At 42.4% G+C, this 12,474-nt stretch overlaps 1 protein-coding gene across 8 annotated transcripts in view; it reads right to left on the bottom strand.

Annotated features, from left to right (window-relative positions):
* Positions 1-12,474, bottom strand: part of hspg2 (heparan sulfate proteoglycan 2) — an 88,411-nt gene that overhangs the window by 14,986 nt on the left and 60,951 nt on the right. For 6 of the 8 annotated variants that reach the window (XM_088289438.1, XM_088289441.1, XM_088289440.1 and 3 more), the window contains 15 exons: positions 11,942-12,042; positions 11,521-11,701; positions 8,439-8,498; positions 5,447-5,569; positions 5,194-5,346; positions 4,626-4,786; positions 4,311-4,388; positions 3,021-3,156; positions 2,792-2,943; positions 2,325-2,460; positions 1,915-2,058; positions 962-1,096; positions 664-845; positions 383-578; positions 80-259 (listed from right to left, as the gene is read on the bottom strand). In XM_088289438.1, the coding sequence (XP_088145564.1) occupies positions 80-259; positions 383-578; positions 664-845; positions 962-1,096; positions 1,915-2,058; positions 2,325-2,460; positions 2,792-2,943; positions 3,021-3,156; positions 4,311-4,388; positions 4,626-4,786; positions 5,194-5,346; positions 5,447-5,569; positions 8,439-8,498; positions 11,521-11,701; positions 11,942-12,042 (2,118 nt within the window). The remainder of the gene's footprint in view (positions 1-79; positions 260-382; positions 579-663; positions 846-961; positions 1,097-1,914; positions 2,059-2,324; positions 2,461-2,791; positions 2,944-3,020; positions 3,157-4,310; positions 4,389-4,625; positions 4,787-5,193; positions 5,347-5,446; positions 5,570-8,438; positions 8,499-11,520; positions 11,702-11,941; positions 12,043-12,474) is intronic. The other 2 variants (XM_088289446.1, XM_088289443.1) reach the window with 2 other exon arrangements.

The raw sequence follows: 12,474 nt of genomic DNA, 5'->3' as shown, positions 1-12,474 counted from the left end.
TTCCTTTTTTTATGATAATTTAAAACAGAAAAAAACAACTGTATAGCATCTGTACATTTGAAACTAAACGCTTACTTACTTTCTACATCCAGCGTAATGGTAACTTCTGTCGTGCCCATGTTGTTTACGGCACTGCAGATGTATTCCCCGGAGTCTTGGCGTCCCACGTTGGGCAGCACTAGGTTGTTGTCCACCACCTTATGTCTCCAAGGCATCGGTGACCGCAATTTGGACCATGTAATAGTTGGAACAGGGAAACCTTGGACGGAAAATCGGAAAGATAGTGTAGTATGAATCTACAGCTTTTATTTCGGTGTTTAATTTTCAGTGACACAACACAGGTGTGGACGGTCGGGAGAGCGGTTTTAACTAGATTGTTTACCATGGGCATCGCAGCGTAGCGTCGCAGTCTGTCCTTCCACCACAATCATCAGTGGCTCGGGAACGATGACTCTGGGCACAGAAGGCATTTGGGAGCCTCCCTGAACAATGACTTCTATCCTGGTCTCGGTGCTCCCTTCGTTGTTGCGCGCAATGCACACGTATGTGCCGCTATCTTCTGGACGAGCCACAAGTATCTGCGTCGTAGCAAAGACAAATGTGAGGTCATCTTTGCGAGAAATGAGATGTTCAGGCGTTAGGTGAGTATTTATCCGGCAGTACCTGCATGACTGCATTGGACTCTGCAGGAACGGGGCTGCTCAGCTTGACCTTGCGGTTGCTGTCCAACCTGTGCCATGAGACAGAAGGGCGGGGCTCTCCTGATGCCTGGCACTCCAGGTTAATAGGTTCACCAACCCTGATGTGCACTGGCCCGACAGGGGTGACAGTGGCCACAGGAGACTCTGATTGGACAAACATGCAAAATCATCTGATTTAAAATGAGACAGAACACTCAAGATTTAACAAAATGATGGAAATGTGTATGAAAATTTCATGTGTATGTATGGTAGGAAATTACCTTTCACAATCAAGGAAACAATAGTGTGGGTGATCCCAAATGGGTTGCTGGCCACACAGCGGTAAGCACCGTGATTTGCGGGTTTCGCATTTGTAATGGTAATCACGGAACCATCAGTGCCAACTTTGACATTGTCTGTGGGGAAGGGTTGAAATTTACATCCACGGTACACTTTGTAAAAAAAAAAAAAAAAAAAAAAAAAAAAAAAAGAGGAAACATAAAATAGTGACCACGTCACAGTAATGCGGTTCAGCAACAGTACGCATCCCTGTGGGGGTCTAAGAGAGGCATGAGAGAGAGATAGAGAGAGCGAGAAAAAGAGAGAGACAGAGACAGACAGAGAGAGAGAAAAAATAGAGAGTGCGGGAGAAAGAGAGAGAGCGAGAGAAAGAGACACAGAGACAGATAGACAGAGAGAGAGAGAGCGAGAGAGAGAGAGCGAGAGAGGCAGAGATAGACAGAGAGAGAGAGAGAAAAATAGAGAGTGCGGGAGAAAGAGAGAGAGCGAGAGAAAGAGACACAGAGACAGATAGACAGAGAGAAAGAGGTAGAGAGAGAGAGCGAGAGAGAGTGAGAGAGAGGCAGAGATAGACAGAGAGAGAGAGAGAGAAAAATAGAGAGTGCGGGAGAAAGAGAGAGAGCGAGAGAAAGAGACACAGAGACAGATAGACAGAGATAGAGAGAGAGAGAAAAAAAGAAAGAGCGAGAGAGAGAGAGAGAAAGAGAGAGAGAGAGAGAGAAAAACAGAGAGTGCAGGAAAAAGAGAGAGCGAGAGAAAGAGACACAGAGACAGACAGAGAGAAAGAGAGTTAGAGAGAGCGAGAAAAAAAGAGAGAGAGAGAGAGAGAAAGAGAGAGCGAGGGAGGGAGAGAGAGAGAGAGAGAGAGAGAGCAAGAGAGAGAGAGAGAGAGAGAGAGAGAGAGAGAGAGAGAGAGAAATATTGTGGTAAATACCTGGCAGTGGTTGGTTGCCAGATAGCTTCCACTCCAGTCTGACAGGTTGGGCTCCGCTGTATACTTTGCACCTGAAGCTGGCCGATTCGCCAACACGTACTGCAGCGCTGTGAGGCTCAATGGCGATGATTGGACTTTGAAGACCTATAAAAACAAAAGCTGTGTTTTTGGAACCACTTTTTTCTTTTTCTTTACTGGTACATTCCATGAACCATCCAAATCATTGACACTGACAAATTATGGAAGTGAGAGTGCACCCGTGGCATATTTTGGCAACAACACTTGAAGTCCAGAAATAGAGGTAGAAATTTCATTTCAGAAGATGTCACATTCATTACCGCACTAAGATGTTCATTCTATGCACCTGCACACTTTCCCCTACATGTTCGTAAGACCTCAGGAGCGCTTACGTGAGGACGATGACGTGACCGACACAGAGACGGTGGCCCTGTGGATTTGAGATCCTGGAGTGCTTTGCACTTGACAGATGTACTCTCCCGAGTCCGCCGAGGTGGCTGACAGGATGCGGAGCTGACTGCCAACAACCTGTGTGCAGCAGATGCAGTCGATAGAAAAGAGGAAATACAAGCTTTCCAGATATTGACAAATGAGTAAATATGCCAAAATATTTTCAGTTAAGATTTTGATTGTCATATTTATGTGGATATGCAATGAAATGTAACGAGATTTGCTGCGCTGACACAAAATGCAAAATAAAAGTGAATCTGGCCGACATTGATTGTAAGTGCTTATTACCAGAATGTGACTATTTTATAATAAGTATAACGTAGATAGTATTAATAAAAAAATTGCAATGTTTTTCTGAACCAAATCCAATAGAATGGATTCATCAAGACAACAGTCACTTTTAATCAACCTGGTGATTGGACGACAGGCTTCCACTGGCTCTTGTCCAAGTTACGCGGGGAGGAGGATTTCCAGAGACGATACAATTGAGGTACAGGTTCTGACCCTCGTGGACGTCTGCCTCTGACGGCTGGATTCTGACAATTGAGGAACTTTGATCCGCTGCATGACGACAAACATACCCAGTGAAGTCCTCGACCGTCAATCAGGCACAAGAATAAATGGACGCAACAGTTCACCTTTGCGCACGGAAACTTTAATGGGTGCGCTGTTCGAGCCCACACTGTTGCTGCCGACACACATGTACGTGCCCGAATCGGATACTTTTACATTTGGGATAAGCAGCGTACCGATGTCGGTGCGGTCCATGTTGGCCTAGAAAGAAAACACCAGGAAGTGAGTCGATTACAAAGACAAGTCACACATAATTTGTAATCTTTTGTCTTATAGTGACATCACAGCAGCCAATTGGCGACGGTCACTAGCGACTTACCTGGATTGAGCGAGTCCTTTGAAGATGAACACAAATATGACATTGTGACATCACTAGCTAATGCAACACACAAGCACTACATTACATGTAGGCTGGAATTGATTCCGCTACGGAGGCTCGGGCCTGATATCTACGACATATGCTTGACACACATGATTGCATAAAAGCGTGACTACATCGCGGCTGTTAGAGCAGACTACAGCACATGATGATTGTGTAATTAGAGCCTTAGAAATACTCAAAAGAATGCGAAATAAGAAATCAGGGACAAAGCTCCCAAACCCAGAATTGGACTGTTTAGCTTCAAGGCTGAAAATGAGATTTTATTAAAATTCCTGGAAGGGTAAAAAGGATTGAGGAGAGGGTGCCGGGGTGGGTCAAGGAAGGCATTTCCGCATCTGGGGGCGATTGGGGCATGGATAAAGCCGCTTAGCTGCAGCCTGTCCGAATGTAAGCCGGGCTAAACGGAGCAGCAGCTGAAGCGGGCCATGGCTCAGCGTGTGTCTGAACACACCGATGGCTTTACAAAGCCAGCCCTTTGCCAGAATATACAGAATTTATGGTCGGTTGCACGGCAGAGTCTGGCTCCGCCTGGGAACGGCTGAAGCGAAGGAATGGCGCAACTAAACAAGGCCGGAGAGCTTCGCTGTGCCCCGGAGCAGCCAGTGAAGAAAAAAGTCAGGGGGAAAACGATCTCTCTGTCTTTGTATGCGGTTAATAGATGAAGTTAGTCAAAATATGAGTGGGACGGAACAAAACGTAGGAGAATGGATCATCACTTGACATAAAAGCGAGTTCTGCATGCAAGGACATTAAGAAGCCAATTGGATGCAGCAAGTTGCTTTTTAATGTTTTTGGCACCAACGCTAAAAGGACTTTGCGAGTAGCTTCGGGAAATTAATGGTTCCTAAAAGGTGCGAATCGAGGACATATTGGACCATGCACTTAGTTAACAACGTGTAAAGACGGTGTGAGTAGAGGACAACGGATGTGAGCTACAGAATAGGACGGACAGACAGTGGACAGATGGACAGACCTGAAGTTCCTCAATACGTCTGTGTAACACATCGACACTGTTGCTTTTAAACTGATGGAAACCGTGTGAGGGAATGGCCTGAGCAAACGTCAGAACAAGGGGGAGGTACCAAAAAACAAAAAAAGGGGGGAGGGTCGGGGGAGGACACAAACACAAGGGAGAAAAAAAAATAGAGGTAAATAGTCAAAATGCAGAAACGGTCACAGTCAGTATGATTGACATTGGAATCACCTGTGCAAGAAAGGGTTTGTGAACACACTTGCAATCGTGTTAGCGTCATTTTATGTTAGCGTCATCAACACGGTGGCATCTCACCTGGGCTGGGATTTGGCCTCCGTTTTTAAGCCAGGTGAGCTTCGGGGTTGGAGAAGCTGAGGCGCGGCAGTACAACCTCAAGGTGTCCCCCTCGTGAGCGTCAATATTTTGGGGGCTGACTTGGACTTGGGGCAGTATGCCAAGTCCATTGGGATTAGATCCTTAAAAAAAAAAAAAATGATCTTATGATCTCTCTCTCTCTCTCTCTCTCTCTCTCTCTCTCTCTCTCTCTCTCTCTCTCAATTATGAAATACGGGTTAGGTTCAACAAGAGGTGGATTTTTCTTCATCATCAATATGAATTACAACAAATATTAAATATTGGGCAACATCAGATTTTTTTTTAAATACATTTGAAGACACTTCCAATTAAAATTTGCTGTTGAACAATATTATTATTATCATTGGAACAGTTAGTGCAAATTAAATGTGAACGGACACATTGATTGTGAAATTATTTTCCATTGTGCGTATTAATACTAAGTGGAACAAGACTTCTTAGGCCAGAAATGTTTCTACGGGAGTAGTCAGAGTACAAAGTTTCCTACATGAAGGTACTGAGAGCATACTTTTGACAAAAAGGGAAACCCGTGCTGTGTGCTCGCCGTGGGTGTTCAGAGCTTTGCAGGCGTACTCCCCCTCATCTGCCGGGTCCACTGCTGTAAAGGTCAACATGTTGCCTCTTATTACTGCCCGGGGACTCATTCTGTTCCTGGGACCTCCTGTAAAAAAATTAAAAAATTAAAAAAAAACACACAATCACATCCTGTAACTACATCAGTGGGAAAACACCAATTCTATTGGAGGTCCAAACAGTCATACCGATCCATTCGATGGCAGGATTTGGGTTGCCGGTCACTGTACAGCGAAACTCGGCTCTCTGGCCCTGCTGGACAGTAAGTGAGGAGGGTCTGATGGTAGCCACAGGCTGGGCCCCTTCTGCAGCTACAAAAGACAAAACAGTCAGAAGGCCAATTGAAGGAATCTGTGATGGAGTGCCGTGTGGGCACTTTTGGTAGTCGACGAAAGAGAAGGAAAGTGGCATGGAGCCATTGGTGTGGCCTCGGAGCATATTGCTGCCTGTAGGAGTTTGGCAGGCTGCAATCCTGAAAGCCGCCAAAGCAAAAGAAAGGATTCTTTCAGCAGGACTGCAGCAGTTATATGCAGGCCAGCTGAAAAGCTCGGGGAGTGTTGAAACTGTGACATTCTGACCTTAAAGACATCAACAGTCCGGAGAGGCTCCATCACCGTGATGGGAAGGAAAATGTGTTGGGATGACGGAAGCAGTTTTGAGTCTGAGTAAGTACCATATTTCATTTCACCAACAAAGAATCTCCGGACGCCCATTTTTGGGGAGGAGGGTAATGGGTGACAAATTTTAAAAAGGCTTCGATTGACAAAGGCCGAAGTTTGATTTTAGTCTATCCCACGAATCAGCACTCATGCGTGTGATGAACCTACTCGCGAAATGGGCAAACGACAAAAATAGCCTCCGAGCGCGCCAAAAGCGCCACTAACAACTGTTTGTGTATGAAGAATCGCGGCCGGGGGGCGGGGGACTGAGCGACAAAAAAGGGTCAAGTGCCCAGCTCTGCTTTTTTTTCTCCATAGTGTTCAAACTTCACTGGTGCAATCCAATTATTTCTCTTCAATAACATCTGAAATGGAAATCACAGTCAAGAATCTACACTGCCAATTAAAAGGATGAGTCACAATAAATGAAATCACCTTTGGGGTTCCATCCAAAGTGAAAAGAATCGAGCTTTTCATTGGAAAGATGGCAGATAACCAAGATTTGCGATGAGCGAGGACTCACTACACTTCCCCTGAAAAAATGTGAACTTACATATAGCTCGAGTAATCACGAAAGAAAAAAAATAGACAGAAAATGTCGTATTATTTTTCAATCTCTAACTCTGACATTCACAAATAGGATCCATGTCACGTTGAGCAACATTATGCAAAGAGGTTTGAATGGGATGTATTAAGCACAGTATGATGTTTGAAGCCCAGATGAGATCAGTTTCCCAGCTCAGCATGTTTCTTGACAAGACGAGGAAAAGAGGAAAAGAAGGAAAGAAGAAAAGACACCTCCAAAGTCTGAATGTGGAGACACTGCTGCTTTTAATAGTTATTAAAATTGCTGTTGGACCCTTGGAGCAAACTTGGAATTTGTTGTAAAACAATGTTTCTTTTAGTAAAAAGATACTTTTTTTATGCTCGCAAAGGTTCGCCAAGAAAATGTATTTCATTCAAACAGCCTTTTGGAATGGATTGTTTGTTCCAATGGTCCTCTGTTGTCTCACATATGTCTTAGTCGTAGCTATAACTTATATTTTCTACACTTTGGGCTTTTGGTAGGTTGGCGCCGATGTGTTAGCCGTAAAAATGTGCCTAACTTCATTTTCGTGCCAGCACAAGTCTAGTCAAGCATGTTTGGAGATGTGTTGCGACTGTCTGGGCGTTCCGGCGCACACAGATGCCTCTCCATGGACTCATCCGACAATTTGGTTGTTCAGTGTGCTTGGGAATTTGGTAGACATGATACACCTCGCTGGATGTGCCTGCTCACGCCCCCCCTGGGCCCCTGCAAATTTGGTTACAAAAAGTATACTAGATTTTAGACTCGCAAAGAGCAGGTCTAACTTGCGGTGCAGATAGTGTGATGCGATTTTGGTGAATTTGATTCATTATTACGCCGGTGTGGGACAATCCCTATGAATCACTGAAGAAATTGATTCATTGAACAAATTATAATCATTATCTTCTTAAAATAATGTAACACTTGGACTCATAATTGTGGGTCCACGGCAATCCCCTATCGCGCATGTCTCATGTATGGCCGACCACATCATCCGCAAGGGGAGGTCTTGCAGGTCACCTTCCAATGTCTGCGATTCAATTTCTGTTTCCGCCAACGGCTAGCATGGGGTCTTCCCGGGTGTTTTGCACGTCTGACAGCCCTGATTTTGCTGCAAATTAGGGATGCTGCAAGGAATGGCTGAGAATATAATACTTCCATCCCACAACGTCGCAAACGCTCTGTTACGCCCAGTTCTACCAGTGCTAAGTCTAAAATATGTTCAGTTAGAACAGGCGTGGGCAAACTACAGCCCGGGGGCTACATGCGGCCCGTTAATCGTTTTAATCTGACCCACCGAACTTGAAAAAAATTGAATGAATAAACCATGTTAATGTCTTATTTTCTAAATACTGTAATTTCTAAAAGACATATATATTGTTTTATTGCTTTTGCTCACTCTCATTTAAAATTAAATGTATTTTTTTTTTCTCAGATGAGGCGAGGTGGCCAAAACACTCCATCCATCTGCTCCTGGTCCGGCCCCTCTGTCAAATTTTAAAACCCCTTTTGGCTCGCCAATCAAAAAGTTTGCCCACCCCTGAGTTAGACTGCACTTAGCGGTAGACTTGCGCTCGGCACGAAAATAGGGGCCCTTAATTCATTTGTTTGCAATTAAGTTTGCATGACTTCCAAAATTTTCAGAGGTTTTCCATTAAAGCCTCACTGAGTAATTCAAATGCTCTCAACATTCATGAGGAGTTGTCCATAAGGCTGAATATGTCATTTATCCTGCAGCGATAGAGCCCTGTAAACCAAAAGGAGAGAGCCAGTACTGCTCATGTACAATCTAGAAGATGTTATGGACTAAAGCACAGAGTACAGTTGATTGTACATGGGCCCTACCAGGCCAAAACTACATCATCTGGAAGATGAGCGCATGCAGATGCAAAAGGTAAGAGAGAGTCAAGTGTTCTTCCGAGGAGAGCGAAAACCATGCCCATGCTGACTTACGCTTCCTGTGTCCTTCAAACATTTCATAGGCTGTGTAAAACATCTGTGTCTTTGAGGCCTCTAGAGATGAGGGAGGGAGGAAGGGGGAGAAGTGGGGAGGCACAGGTAAACTGATAGGTCAATTCTTGGGCTCGTAGACCTCCCGTCTCTCGTTGAGACATTCTCCAGCGTGAGGCTTAACATAAATGTAAAAATACTCTGAAATAATTGAACTCTATTGACATTATCTTGACAGGAAAAGTCAGATTTTTGGAGTTGTTGGTATTTTGTAAAAATATTTTAAAAGTCTATTCAAAAGAAAATAAGAGGAGTCCTGCTTAGTGGAAATATAAATGCATGGTTATGGATGACCATGATGTATCCCACCAGGGATTCTCCAATGATTCAAGATACTGTAGACGCAAACAGTATGGATCATATGAGTTGTTGAAAGGTCCGAAGCCATCCAAAAAATCAAAAATAAAAATGTCCCCTTCATTTTTTTTTTTTTTTTTAATTCAGCATTTCAAAACCATCATTGTGCTCTGTTCGGGCCAGCATTATTTTGGTTAACGAAAAACTTACAAAATAATTCAAATTAAAAGTCATAAAAAAAAATAAAAAACTGCAATAAATTTGAAATGAAATATGTGGACCTTCTGCTATCTGCTGCCTAGAAGCGATGCCATCTAGCGGCAGCCAATAAAAAGGTCCCAACAAAATAACAACTCCCAGGTGACAAACTTGCGTGTTTGTTATGAGGACTCGGATGGCTCCCCTGTTTTAGTCACTTAAGTCATTCAGAAATGTGACGAGGTAACAAATACTCTCCTAGTTTTGTTCACAAATGTAATAATAATAATAATAATAATAAATCAATAACAAAATATATTTTTACAAAATAATATGATGTTTTTTAAATGTTGCACACAAGAAATACACATTTAAAAAAAACTAAAGCTAATTAAAAACTAAACCCGCTCCAAAAAACAACATAAAAAAAAAATTAAAATCAGATAAAAACTCATTTGTAGGAGATGGCTTCGTCAACATACCGTAAGCTTTCACACACACGATAAATAAGTTACGTTTTAAGTGACACAGCCACACATCAACACACATTGGAGAGTTAGCCTTAGTGTTTTCTGGACAGCTGCAAGGCCACATGACGTCACCATGGAGCGGAGTAGTCATAAAAAAAAAAATAATAATAATATATAAATAAAAATAGCTGGCATGGGACCTTTCAACAAAACATAAAAATTGCAATAATAAGGCCATATAAAGGTTTATTAAGAACTTAATACAACTATTTTGGATGACACTGAATTTATGAAAAAAAAAGAAAAAAACCCCATAAATGTTGATGGGAGGGGTATGGTTTGAGATCTCAAGTATACAGGTGGTTACAAACGAACGTTTGTACCTCCTGTGTTGTGCATACAAAAATATCTATGCTAGTTTTGTGTGCATTATTAATCTATAAACTCGTTAAAAAATATTCATATTTGCATGCAATTAAATGTCAAACTTACCTCTTGGGTTTGTTAAGAACTTAACCCAACTCTTTTGGATTAGGCCCATCTCAAACCAGAGTGGCCGATGGGTAATATTGTAAAATAAAAGAAAAAAAAGACACACAAGAACACATTCACAGAGCATGACAATGAGACAAATACGGAGCATGGGCACACATGCACGTTAGTAGCTACAAGCCATTTCAGACACATCAAAAGAAAAAATGTGTTACATAACAGCTGCTAGAAAACACAGCTTGTGGTCATTTTTTTTTATTTATTTCATGTTCAAAATAACAGCAGCTCTGTTCTTACAGCAGAACAATCTCCTTACCATTATTTTAATTCATATTCTATTTTCCACCAAATATTTTCACAGTCACGATAAATATTACCAATTAGAATACAAACAGCTTAGCACGTGGGCGTTACATGTGACATCTTTTAAAAATATATATAGACCAAAAACATTTTAATATAAACAACTTTGGGTATATTTTCAAATGGTATGACATCAACAAAGCATCAGGGCGCGTGGACAAACAGAAAAAGCGATGCAAATAAAAGTTGATGGGCTAAAATGAAGCATACAAACCGCTGTTTATAACTCTCTCTTAAAACGCTACACGTGCTGTGTAGTTACATTTGCATTTTTCAACATTTCAGTCAAAGGCGTCAACAACCTGGAAGATTAAAACATAATACCACAGTTGATTTAATGGTTCGTCTGCATCTTAAATCAAACGTGAAATAGCCCAACAATGTGCCATAAATGTGACTCGTGCCGTCACTCAAGAAAAACTATTACAGAAACATGTCAAAAAGTCAAGCACATGTTTTGCCAACTGCATGGCAGATAGCACCGTTGAGGTCACGAGTATCCGTGACCTGGAGTGTTTCAGATGTCGCAGCTAATTCATTGAAGGAATACTCCGCATCTCTCAGTTGCTCCTTAAAGAAGCCCTCATTGATTTTCTAATCACTAAAGCACCTGTGGGGCCTCCACGTTCCTGCTCACCATGACACAAAGCAGCTCTGGCAGGTAGGACACCAAGGAGCCCAAAAGTTGAAAGTTTTAACACCCTGCTAGTAGAACGTCAAGCGCAAAGGAATCACCAGCGAGTCATCCATAAGCAGACAAACCACCACTGATTTATTCAACCCATATGGAAAAGAAATTTGGTTAAGAGCTGTAAAAGAGCGCTCTGTCAAAAAGTGATTGCCCATTTGTTAGGCGTCAAACGGCATTGTTATTCATCTCATAATATCTAGTCCAAAGTTGCATTTTAAAACCCCACAAGCTGTATCTCTGCAAACAGCAGACAAAGTTGCACCAGCAGGAATGAAAAAAAAAAAAAAAAAAAAGCAGTTTGAAGAGCCGGTTTGGCCCAGCGTTGAGAGCAAAAACTATTGCGAGTTAGGGCTGAAAGCTTACGATGTTGTTAGCTAGTAGCCGCCAAGTGCACAAAAAGCAGAGAAGCATGCGCCATTTCAAGCTGAAGCAGGGAAGAAGGGGGAGGGGCAAGAGGGGGCAGTCAGAGCTGATTGGACGGTGGAGGATGCTAACGGTGCCAAGGATCACAAACCTGGCACATAGAGGATGGCATTGCCCTCGTCCATCGCGAACATGTTGGAGCCGGTGCACACGTACACGCCGGCGTCCTCGGGCTGGACGTTCTGAATGGTCAGGATGCCGTTGAAGTCCATCGCCCGGTTGGGAAGCTTGCCGTTACCCAAACGGGTCCAGACCAGCGTGTAGGCCGGCGACTGTAAATAGACACAAAAACTTAAAAGGATGGAAGGAAAAGAATTTTGACATTTGCACTTGAAAAAGTCGGTATTTATGATGTTAGACGAAAAACAAATTAGTGGCTGGATTTACACTTCATGAGTCAAGTGAGCCAATTGCGATTGCTTTTTTTTTTTTTTCGCGGCACAGTATGCAGAATTGTAAATCCTCAAATCTGAATCAGGTTTCTTTGATTAAAAATCTACAATCATTCTCACTTTGCTCTTTGCTGTACAGATGAAGTTTACAGTTGAGCCCACTCTGATGGTTTGAGCTTTGGGTTCCTCCACTGTCACCTCAATGGCTTTGGTTGGGACACCTGACAAAAAGGAGAAGAGTGCAGAGCTGATCGTCACCTTCTTACAATAATTTTATTTCGGAAGACAAAAAAAAAACTGAACCACATAATGATTGTTTATCAATTTAATTCCCGGGCTACGATTGACTGATCTGTTTAACGAAGGCTCGACTGGGAAAAAAAATCTAAACTCTGAAAATACAATTAAGAAGAAAAAAAAAAAAGAAAATTCATGATAATGCGATTAAGTTATTTTTAAGTTGTGATAATACCAATCACCACTACATGGCGCTTACGCGAGGTCTTCTAGTGCCCTGTATTACAACGTGAGCAGGCCTAATATTATATTATGCATTTGAAATGAGGGCTAACATAACACCTCAACAATATTAACATTTTGTTTGAGTTGATTTTTTAAAAAAAAAAAAATTACAAAATGAGTTCTTTTGCTTG

Source organism: Idiotropiscis lumnitzeri, chromosome 3, assembly GCF_059441095.1.
Source record: "Idiotropiscis lumnitzeri isolate Australia: NSW breed Sydney's pygmy pipehorse chromosome 3, RoL_Ilum_1.0, whole genome shotgun sequence".
NCBI lineage: Eukaryota > Metazoa > Chordata > Actinopteri > Syngnathiformes > Syngnathidae > Idiotropiscis > Idiotropiscis lumnitzeri.
Note: the sequence above shows the minus strand (reverse complement) of the source record. Positions and strands in the feature narration are given on the sequence as shown.